General features: G+C 36.9%; 1 protein-coding gene across 1 annotated transcript; it reads right to left on the reverse strand.

The window, feature by feature from the left end:
- Positions 1 to 4,084: 4,084 nt before the first annotated feature.
- Positions 4,085 to 6,119, reverse strand: LOC113362259 (the record flags this gene model as incomplete). The annotated part of the gene is made up of 4 exons (XM_026605186.1): positions 4,085 to 4,302; positions 4,551 to 4,913; positions 5,115 to 5,301; positions 6,027 to 6,119. Coding segments are annotated over 4 exons (861 nt in total), but the record flags the coding sequence as incomplete, so codon positions are not given.
- Between the last annotated feature and the right edge of the window lie 6,440 nt (positions 6,120 to 12,559).

A 12,559-nucleotide genomic window follows, 5' to 3' on the forward strand; every position in this document is an offset into this window, starting at 1 on the left:
AATGTGTAAGTGACATTCGTATGTATAAACCAATTAGTTTTAGTACTCACCCTGTGAATCCTACCAGGAAAGTCAGTTCTATTTGTTTCTCGAATGTTCATGCATGTAACAGTAATCTTAACACAATTCATCCACGAAGAGTTCAAGGATATTCTTCATCTAAAAAGGGAGATACTGTTGTTCTTGATGCGAATAAGGTTTCAGGAGAAGGAATGAAAAATGAAGGTATGAAAGACAACCTAAATTTGATAATTGAAGGATATAAAGAACTCATCAACATGCTGTCGAATCCTCTGATCAAAATCCTTCAGGTAAGAATCCATACTATGCATCGTATTTTGATGATAATAAGTTTTATGATAAATTTTCGCATCAAAACGATTTTCCTCCAAAGATTAAGAAAAAGAGGGTTAACCAAAAACAACATTCATTTAATGATCTCAAGGCTCATACTTGTGCTAATTAATCACAAGGTTGAAATCACACTCATAAAAATCCTGGTTGAGTGTGATATGATCAGGCGTACTTGATGAAAATGTTCTCTAACTGTCTAGCTGTTTTCTTATCGTTCTTAGCTGGATTATCATTCACAAACATTCTTGCATAAGTATTTGTGTTGGTCTTGTCAAATTTTTGATTTTTGATTTTTGTTTTCAGTCAAAAATGCTACTCTTATGCTTTAAATTTTTCTCCTGAGAATATAAAATTTATTGAGCTAAGACTTGTGAAAATATTCACTCAGCAAAATATTATTGTGCAAACAGTATTTTGTTGGTTTGCAGTTGATGTGTTTTTTTCAATGATGTTGTAGTAATAAGTTCTTTGAGACTTGTGAAAGCAAAAAAATTTAGACTTATAAAACTTAAAAATAGAAAACTTATTGCAAAATTGATTTCAAGATATTAAAAGTAACCAAGACACTAGATTCCACTATTACACATGAATGAATTATACCAAATATGTTTCAAAACTCTAACTATCCTTTAAGTCCTTTATTTCTTACTCCCTCCGTTACTTTTTAATAGGCCAGTTTCTTTTTTTGAGAAAATTAAGGAAATTAAGAGAAATAATTATTGAAAGTGGTCCTCTACAGACTTGTCAATAAAAGAAGTGAAGTGAAATGGTCTCCATGACACTTGTCACCCAAAGAAATAAGTGAAATGGTCCACATAACAGTTGTCATCAAAAGAAGTTAAAAGAAAAGTGGTCCCAGAAAATTAAAGTAACATTTGACTTTCCCAATTAGGAAACTGGTCTATTTTTTTGAAATATTTATTTATAGAAACTGTCCTATTAAAAAGTAAAGGAGGGAGTAATTCACACATAATCAAACATATTCCCAAATATTAATTGTATTCCCTAAGAATAGACTATCAATCAATTAAACAAAGTATAATCTATCAAATTGAATCACAAGTAATTAAGAAAATTATGTGAGCATTTAGAACTCCGCAAAAGCGGTGATTGAATGAATTATAAATTGTAAATTAGAGAAAATTAAATTATTACCAATCATTCATGCATAGATAGCTTCATCCATTGCCTTGGTTGCGCGAGAATTAGCTCATCATCATGGAAACACGCTCAAAATTCATTTTTATTGCTCAAAGGGTGTTTACAAAGATGAAATGGGAGAAACAATGATAAAACAATGATTTTCTTTTCTCTCCCAAAAACTCTCCCCAAATGTGCTCTCTAGCTCTCTATTTATACACACAAATACACATCACTCAAATATATTCTTCCATAACTCCAAAATCTTCTTCTTTTTAATTAAAAATATCTTCAGAATTTTTCCTTCTCTTTCTTCTATATATTTCTTTACTAAACCCATATCTTCTTTAATTCGCAGAATAAAATTAAAGATAAAATCTTCTAAGGATATCTTTCTTGTTTAATACAAGATAGCTTCCTTTTTCTTCAAAACTTCATGTTTGTAAGGCAAGAAGATATTCTTATCTTAAAGATAATAAATCCTTTACCGTTGAAACCAAATTTCCCGCCAATTTTTTCTTTTCAAATCAAGGAAGAAGATGGAGCCCCCTTAACCAGTAATGGGGTGCGATTAGCAGTTGGTTCTCTGGGGCACCCCTTATCAGTTAGGTGCCCCTTATCCAAAACTGAGAGTCCGAATAACATGTGTCCTCCGGGTGCCTATACCAACTTTTCGAGCCGAATTTTCCAAAAATGTTTATTTTCCAAAAATACCTACAAACACATAAAACACCATAATAAGTAGAAAATCGAGTACCAACAATACTGAAAATTGAGGACAATTTGGTCACAAAAATGTGTCTATCAAATAACCCCAAACTTATTATTTGCTAGTCCTCGATCAAATCTAATCTAGAAAATAAAAAGGACTACACTTAGCACGTGCAACAAGCCGTTAAACCACTAGGTGGCCCTAGCGGCGGAGTGTTGTCTCCGGAGGGTTTACTAGAGGTGTACCCACAAAACCTTTACTCCAGACCCTATCTATCTACGCAGAACCTTGGAAGGCACTAAAGAATTTCCTTGGTTGGCATACAATCATTGAATATAGGAGGAAGTACCCTGATGCGAAATTCCAATTGTTGTACACAAGTTTGTACTCAGCATACTAAAATTCATATATAGGAGAAAGAGCTCTACTTAGATAGTTTCTAGACATCATAACCGGAGTCAACCAATCACATGGAAAGATTAAGAGGATGGATAAAGAGAAAAATAGATGGTTCAAAGTGAATGGTATTTCCCATATCTGTCTGAAGGCCTCTGCCAATGAACCTATCCTAATGGACTGAGATACCGGTCTGACTAATATCAACACAACTGGGATATACAAGGGGACCAGTGGTCGATAAACCTAACTCTAGGTCAACACAACTGGCATATACAAGGGCACCAGTGGTCGACTTTATTGATTTTATTCCGGTTGGTCTGATGGTCTGGTCTTAAACTTTTTATTTATTTATTTATTTATTTTAGGTATCTCAATCACCCTATTTCACCCTAGCAATGGTAACAACTTTAGTCGTGTGCCCCATCAAATCACTTAAGAAATAAAAACAGAAGGGATTAGGATTCAACGAGTTATGGCGAAACTACCATGTTTTTTTTTTTTAATTCTAACACCTGAGCTCTGTGCTTTTATGAATAGACTCTTTAGATGTTTCCATCTAATCAGATTGGTTCCTCAACTCCTACAACCAAGATGTTCCCATCCACTTAGATTGGTTAGTGCCAACCTTAATAAGCATAAATTTTTAGGCTCTGGAGTTTATTTATTGCAACTAAAAGCTAACAAAAAGTTTCTTCCCCACCCCCAAACTTAAATCTAACATTGTCCTCAATGTTTCTAATGAAAGAGCAATACCAAAAAAGTAAGGTAACACGAGGAATCAGTAAAGAGAGAAGTCGGAAAGATAGTACCTGGGTGAAGAGAGAAATCAAAAACTAATATACAACATACAATCGCCTCGATGGTCAATCAAGGGTAAACAGGGTCCTCCAGAGGGACCTCCTCAACATCACCTGTAGGAAAGGGCTCTAAAAAGGGTTTCAATCTCTGACCGTTAACCTTCGAAGAACTACTACCATCTGGTGTCTCGATCTCAACAGCTCCATGAGGAAAGACAGTGCGAACAATAAAAGGACCCGTCCACCGAGAACGTAACTTCCCAGGGAAAAGATGCAAGCGGGTATCATACAGAAGAACTTTTTGACCTGGAGAAAATGACTTTCTTAAAATATTCTTATCATGCACAAGTTTCATTTTGTTCTTATACTCCTTCGCACTATCGTAAGCATCTATACGAATCTCTTCCAACTCATTGAGCTGGAGTTTCCTATGGGCTCCTGCCTTGTCAAGTGAAAAATTTAGCTGCTTAACAGCCCAATAAGCTCTATGTTCTAACTCAACAGGTAAATGACATGCCTTGCCATACACAAGCCGATAAGGCGACATTCCAATGGGGGTCTTAAACGCAGTACGGTAAGCCCATAAGGCATCAGTAAGCCTAGACGACCAGTCTTTCCGATTAGGATTAACTGTTTTCTCTAATATACGCTTTATCTCCCTATTGGAAACCTCTACCTGACCACTAGTCTGTGGATGATATGGGGTAGCTACCTTATGTGTAATACCATATTTCTTCATCAAAAGCCTAAAAGGTCCATTACAAAAGTGCGACCCTCCATCACTAATTATAGCTCGCGGTGTACCAAAACGTGTAAGTATATTATTTTTCAAGAACTCAATCACAACCCTATGGTCATTGGTTTTACACGCAACCGCCTCAATCCACTTAGAGACATAGTCTACACGACAAGGATGTATAAGTTACCAAAAGAATTAGGAAACGGACCCATAAAGTCAATACCCCACACATCAAAGACCTCAACAACTAAAATAGGGTTCAAGGGCATCATGTTCCTACGGGAAATGGTTCCTAATTTCTGGCAACGTTCACAAGTAACACAGTAACTGTGGGAGTCTTTAAACAACGAAGGCCAATAGAATCCACACTGCAATATTTTAGCAGCAGTCTTCTTAGCACTAAAGTGACCCCCACAAGCATGATCATGACAAAAGGAAATAATACTGGACTGGTCATTCTCAGGTATACATCTCCTAATAATCTGGTCTGGACAATACTTAAACAAATAAGGATCATCCCAAAAGAAGTGCTTCACCTCGGCTAAAAACCTAGAACGATCTTGTTTACCCCAATGTTGGGGCATTCGACCAGTAACAAGATAATTCACTATATTCGCATACCAAGGTGCTTGGGTAACAAAGAACAGTTGTTCATCAGGAAAACTATCCCTAACAGGAGGAGAATCATTAAGGGTATCCACAACAAGCCTAGACAAGTGGTCTGCTACTACATTTTCTGCACCTTTTTTATCTCTAATGTCTAAGGAAAATTCCTGCAACAATAGGATCCATCTAATCAATCTAGGTTTAGTATCCTTCTTGGAAAGAAGATACTTCAAAGCAGCATGATCAGTAAAGATTATGACCTTAGAACCTAAGAGGTAGGATCTAAACTTGTCTAAGGCAAACACAATAGCTAATAGTTCCTTCTCCGTAGTGGTATAGTTCAACTGGGCATCATTCAGAGTTTTGCTAGCATAGTAAATCACATGAAGTAACTTATTTTCTCGCTGACCTAGCACAACACCAATAGCATAATCTGAAGCATCACACATGATCTCAAAGGGTAGGTTCCAATTGGGTGCCTGGACTATGGGGGCTGTAGTGAGTAAATTCTTAAGCTTTTCAAAAGCCTCTAAACAAGCATCATCAAAGACAAACTTAACGTCTTTTGCAAGCAAATTGCAAAGAGGTCAAGAAATTAAGCTAAAATCCTTAATGAATCGACGATAAAAACCTACATGCCCTAAGAATGACCTAATATCTCTTAGGTTTTTGGGACCTGTAAAGTTTTAATAAGGTCAACTTTGGCTCTGTATACCTATATACCCTTCGAACATACGATATGCCCGAGAACAATTCCTGAACGAACCATGAAGTGACATTTCTCCCAATTAAACACTAAATTCTTTTCCTTACACCTAGTCAAAAATAATGACAAATGATGTAAGCACTCATCGAAATACGAACCAAACACTGAAAAATCATCCATAAAGACCTCTAAGAACCGTTCTACCATGTCAGAAAATATGATCATCATACAACGCTGAAAGGTCGCAGGGGCATTACATAGCCCGAAAGGCATGCGTCTATACGCAAAGGTACCAAAGGGACAGGTAAAAGTGGTTTTCTCTTGGTCTTCTGGGGCTATAACAACCTGATTATAACCGCAGTATCCATCTAAAAAGCAATAATGGCTACGTCCAGCTAATCTCTCTAGCATTTGGTCGATGAAGGGAAGGGGAAAGTGGTCCTTCCTAGTGACCTTGTTCAATTTCCTATAGTCAATACAGACACGCCAACCCGTGGTCACCCGGGTTGGGATTAACTCATTGTTATCATTCTGGACTACAGTAATACCGGATTTCTTGGGAACAACCTGAACGGGGCTGACCCACTTACTGTCTGAAATGGGGTAGATAATGCCTGCATCTAACAGCTTAAGAACCTCGGTTCGAACTACTTCTTTCATATTAGGGTTCAGTCGACGTTGCATCTCCCTAGAAGGTTTGGTGTCACTCTCTAAATAGATATGATGCATACAATCAGTAGGACTTATACCCTTAATGTCTGCTATGGTCCACCCTAAAGCTTCCTTGTTATTCTGAAGGACGATCACTAGCCTACTTTCCTGATCACTATCCAAGTCGGATGCTATAATCACAGGTAAAGTTTCAGATGGGCCTAAAAACACATACTTCAGGGAATCTGGTAATGGTTTAAGGTCCAACTTAGGAGGCTTTTCTAACGAAGGAACTAGGGTAGACTCAGAAACGGGTAGAGGTTCGAACTTAGGTTTCCATCCATTACTAGTGTCTATCAAAGGGGTTGAATCAACAAAGCATTCACCTCATTAATCACATCATCATCAAAATCAATCCCAAAGTGGGCTAGGCATTTCTCTAATGGATCTTCTAACAAAGTGTTTGGTAATGACTCCTCGACTAATGTTCCTATCATGTTCACCTCTTCTATGTTCGAGTCATCTAGTTCAGAGGGTAGCTTACTAATATTAAAAATGTTCAGCTCAATAGTCATATTACCAAAAGACAAATTCATAATACCATTTCGACAGTTAATGATCGCATTGGATGTAGCTAAAAACGGGCGACCTAAAATCACTGGTATTTGGTTCTCTGGGTCAGGGACAGGTTGGGTATCTAGGATAACAAAATCCACTGGATATAAACTTGTCGACCTCAATAAGAACGTCCTCGATCACACCACGAGGAATTTTAACGGACCTATCAGCTAACTGAAGTGTCATCTGGGTAGGTTTCATCTCACCAAGTCCTAGCTTAAGGTACACATGGTATGGCAGTAAGTTCACACTGGCTCCTAAGTCAAGCAAAGCTTTCTCGACACGGTTTACCTATTGTGCAAGAAATAGTAGGGGACCCTGGGTCTTTATACTTAGGAGTAGTGGTATTCTGAATAATAGAACTCACATGACTAGCTAGGAAGGCTTTCTTCTGGACACTAAGTTTTCGCTTTCGCGTACACATATCCTTAAGAAACTTGGCATAAGCGGGAATCTCTTAATCGCATCTAACAATGGGAGGTTGATAGTAACCTGCTTAAAAACCTCCAATATATCATTAAAGTTGGACTCCCTCTTAGTTGGAACTAGCAGCTGGGGGAACGGGGCTCTGGGAACAAACGGGCTCAGCAGACCCTCATTGGTCTCTTTGGAGACTCTATCAGTCTCCTCATTTTCTGGCTCAGAAGGGTGAACTACAACATGTTCACTATCAGGCATGGCAACCTTATTGTCAACTTTCTTTCCACTCCTAAGGGTTGTTATAGAATTCACATGATTGTACGATTTCTCTCCTTTAGGGTTAGGATCAGTTTGACTAGGGAATCTTCCATCTTCTCTTTCACTAAGAAACTTAGCTATTTGGCCGACTTGAAGTTCTAAGTTAGCAAGAGACTGGGAATTATTCTTAAAATTCTGCCTGGTTTCTTCTTGAAAACCACAGTGGTTCTTTGATAACATCTCATGGTTCTTTGCTAACATAGTAAGGATTTCTTCTAAGGTGGAGATCTTTTTCTCATTCTGAAACTGGGGTTGATCTGAAGAGTTCTTAACATAACCAAAACATGGGGGAGGCTGAGAATTACTAGACTGTCCTTGATTCTGACCCTTAGACCAAGAAAAAGTAGGATGGTTTCTCCAACCAGGGTTGTAAGTCTCTGAGTATGGGTCAAACTTCTGACGGTTCTCAAACCTAGCATTGTTATACACAGCATGGGCTTGCTCTTCACTAACCTGACCTTACCAAAACGAGTTATTGGGTTCTACTCCACAACTAGACATTTGAGAGGCTCTAAACCTATCATCAGGTTCAACAAGAGACCTACGTTTAGGATGATTCAATTCCAAAGCTTCTAACCTTCTAGACAAAGCAGCAAACTTAGCATCAGACCCGAAGCTTGTATCTACCACATTGGTGCTACTTCTATTGACCAAGAGTCTTTTTGGGGGTTCAACACAAGACTCCCACTATTGGGATTTTTCAGCGACAGCTCCTAAGAAGGTAAAAGCATCATCAACACTTTTACTAGTGAACTCACCAACGCACATAGACTCAACCATGGCTTTGGTTGAATAGTCTAAACCATCATAAATAATCTCTACGAGTTTCATCTTATCAAATCCATGGTGAGGACACTGGATAGGAGATCATTGAATCTCTCTAAGAACCTATAAAGAGACTCTCCCTCTTGTTGCACACTAGCACTAATTTTCTGCCTAACAGACGCAGTTTTATGCTTAGGGTAGAATTTCATATAGAAAGCAGCAATAAGTTCCTGCCATGTTTCAATGGATTCAGATGGTAGGTTGTTCATCTAGGTCTTGGCTTTATCTCTCAAGGAAAAGGAAAACATCTTAAGTTTCAAGACTTCATCAGTAAGGTCTTTTATTCTAATTGTCCCACAAATTTCCTCAAAGTCCCTAATATGAAAATAAAGTTTCTCATCATCTTTCCCTAAGAATATAGGGATCATCTGAAGAATACTAGGTTTTATCTCGAAATTAGCCGTAGTGGCTGGAAATTTAATGCACGAAGCTCGGGTGGACCTAGTTGGGAACATGTAATCTTTCAAAGTTGCCATCGCTGGCACAACTTAAGTACTAGGGGTATTTTCCTCACGAAGAGACAAATATTCAAAACTGAAGTTTCCAAAAACAAGGCTCTCAAAAGAAGAGTCTTCGAGCTCCCCGCCTTCACAAGAAGAACTACTAGGTTTATCACTAATCAAACGACCTAGAGTGTTTATTTTCCATGCCCGCTCTTTAATAACCTTGGGCATACACTAGAAAAACAAAAGAAAAAGAAAGAAATCCTTAAAGGAAGGGAAGTTCTATGCAAACAAAAACAAGGCTGACTCCACCAAAGCAAACCTAAAGATTCTAGCAAACAAAAAGCATGATGGATCCACTTAGATTGTTTCTAGACCAGCTTCTAATCCTTCGAAAGGGAATTCGTTACAATTTAAACAAACCCCTCTGGAATCAATCCGATTTTAAGTAAGTTGAATCGAGACGAGGGAAGCTCAATGGAGCTTTGATACCTAAGGCCTCACCGACGTTACAAGGCGGCATATTCAACTCACAGAAACCATCATGAACTTTGAAGCATGCTTAAAAGAGTAACCAATATTTTTCGAATGACTTTCCTATTAAGCTCGTTATCCTATAGGTCTCGTTCCAGTCAAATTTTAGGCTCAGGTTCGCGTTTGTTTTCGTTTTCCTAAGGCGGGCAAGAAGGGAACAGTGATGAAATCCGAACCCTTATCTTGTATGGCCAGTCCTTGACCTTTGCTAGGAAATTAAAGCAGCCGTTTTCAAATCCTCAACATATATGCAAACGAAGGAATACAGTAACTCGCTGACGGGAGATTCGCGAGTGTTTCGACAAACTTACGTCCCGTATCAGACGGGGGATGAACCATTGAAGTCGACTCGGGCCACGACTCCTATGTTATGTACGAACTCGAGGGGCCGAGGCGATATCGTAATCGCCGTCCTTCTCTGCAAATGGTTTATATTTAAACTACCCTTCCGTAGGGTTTAGAAAAAAAAATAAAGTCCCAAAAGTCCACAGTCCAAAGTCCAAAAATAAAGTGCATAAGAAAAAAATAATCTAAAAGAAATTCTAAAAAAAAAAATTGTCTCTCTTTCTCTCTGTTTTTTTTTAATAATTTTTATTCTCCTTTTCTTTCTCTCCTTTCGCTTTGCTTTTACTCCAAATCTTTAAGTATTCACCAAAAGCTTTGGAAAAAACTTTTTTCGCTCCAAATTCCAAAATCTGTAAGGAAAAGACAAAAACCCAGACACGTAAAGAAGAACAAATAAAATAAAAATGAAAAACAAATAAAAACCTAAAAAAAATCTAAAAACTCTAGCCTAAAGACAAGTCCGCATCGGCGGCGCCAAAAATTGATGTGTTTTTTTCAATGATGTTGTAGTAATGAGTTCGTTGAGACTTTTGAAAGCAAAAGATTTTAGACTTATAAAACTTAAAAATAGAAAACTTATTGCAAAATTGATTTCAAGATATTAAAAGTAACCTAGACACTAGATTCCACTATTACACATGAATGAACGATACCAAATATGTTTTAAAACTCTAACTATCCTTTAAGTCCTTTATTTCTTAATTCACACATAATCAAACATATTCCCAAATATTAATTGTATTCCCTAAGAATAGACTATCAATCAATTAAACAAAGTATAATCTATCAAATTGATCACAAGTAATTAAGAAAATTATGTGAACATTTAGAACTCCGCAAAAGCGGTGATTGAATGAATTATAAATTGTAAATTAGAGAAAATAAAATTATTACCAATCATTCATGCATAGATAGCTTCATCCATTTCCTTGGTTGCGCGAGAATTAGCTCATCATCATGGAAACACGCTCAAAATTCATTTTTATTGCACAAAGGGTGTTTACAAAGATGAAATGGGAGAAACAATGATAAAACAATGATTTTCTTTTCTCTCCCAAAAACTCTCCCCAAATGTGCTCTCTAGCTCTCTATTTATACACACAAATACACATCACTCAAATATATTCTTACATAACTCCAAAATCTTCTTCTTTTTAATTAAAAATATCTTCAGAATTTTTCCTTCTCTTTATTCTATATATTTCTTTACTAAACCCATATCTTCTTTAGTTCGCATAATAAAATCCAAGATAAAATCTTCTAAGGATATCTTTCTTGTTTAATACAAGATAACTTCCTTTTTCTTCAAAACTTCATGTTTGTAAGGCAAGAAAATATTCTTATCTTAAAGATAATAAATCCTTTACCGTTAAAACCAAATTTCCCGCCATTTTTTTCTTTTCAAATCAAGGAAGAAGATGGATCCCCCTTAACCAGTAATGGGGTGCGATTAGCAGTTGGTTCCCCGGGGCGCCCCTTATCAGTTAGGTGCCCCTTATCCAAAACTAAGAGTCCGAATAACATGTGTCCTCCGGGTGCCTATACCAACTTTTCGAGTCGAATTTTCCAAAAATGTTTATTTTCCAAAAATACCTACAAACACATAAAACACCATAGTAAGTAGAAAATCGAGTACCAACAATACTGAAAATTGAGGACAATTTGGTCACAAAAATGTGTCTATCAGCAGTCTCTGTTGTTTTTATTTGCACGCCTATGGGTCAAGCTTGTGTTCGTACGAGCACCCGTGCTACTTGTCACGAACCAACTATGGAAACCCTAAAAGTTACCATCCCTAAGAAACCATTTAAATACCAAACCTATTGAGTTACGTACGCATACTCTAGGTTTTTTTCTTTTGTGAAGAATGTCTTCACCTTCTAGCATTGGTGGTTTTGCAAGAGGTTTTCTTGATAAAGGTATTGGTTTCGAGTCTAAAGAGGGGAAGAAAAGAACCCTAGTGGAAGATGATGATCGAAATCCTTATGCCTCATGCTACTATGCCTATAAACATCAGGATGTTGAGAATGAGGATATGGTTTCTGCTGAAGTGGTTCATGATTTTCTTAAATACTTTGAGGAAGCAAAACTGCAACTCGTTGATACTATGAAGGGTCTTGATGTGTTAAGAACTGAGTTGAAAAGGGTTAATTCCGAGCTTGTTCTCATGAAGACACATGTTAAAGATCTTCTCAATGAGGATGTCTTCTATGGAGAAGCAGTGGATGCTGTCAATCACAAGCTCCTCGTGGGGGTTCCGGAAGTGATTCTTGATTTTCGTTCATTATCGGTTTTGTTGGTTTAGGAGTCTTTTGAATTTTTTCTTGTCGTCTTTATTTTGTCTAGGAAACTTCTTATGAGAATTTATTCTTGTGTTTTAAGAAGGATAACTAGGGTTTGGAATAACAATTATTGTGAGTACACATAACTATTGCCAACGACTTTCATCTTGCAATGTTTTTAGATTTATTTATTTAAATTATAAAGTTTATTTGGAAGATGATTTTGCAGTATTAATCTTTATGGTTTTATATATTGCAACTTGTTATGGGATATGTGTGTTTGCATCCGTTAACTATGATTGTTCCATATATGCTCAAAATTTAAGTCTATCATATGTCTTTATGCAATTATTAATAAAAGATAAAATGGACTTTTGACAACAAAAGTTAATCCTATTATGTCATTATGCAAATATTGATGGAAGATGGGATGAACTTTTGTTTACAAAGATTAAGTCTATTACATGTCTTTATTGATGAAAAATAGAATGAATCTTTGAATATTCCGCAGTATTGGTCTTTCCCTGATCCACTTCTATGTGAAAGCACTGTGTGGCTCCATAAGTTCTCTTGTGTCGATCATTTCCGATTAAATTAATCATGGGTTCTCTTGTGGTTAATTTAATTGAGTATTTTGGATACAAATTCATGTTTCATGTGATTTGTTTTT

Source organism: Papaver somniferum, chromosome 3 (genome assembly GCF_003573695.1).
Source record: "Papaver somniferum cultivar HN1 chromosome 3, ASM357369v1, whole genome shotgun sequence".
NCBI classification, from domain to species: Eukaryota; Viridiplantae; Streptophyta; class Magnoliopsida; order Ranunculales; family Papaveraceae; genus Papaver; species Papaver somniferum.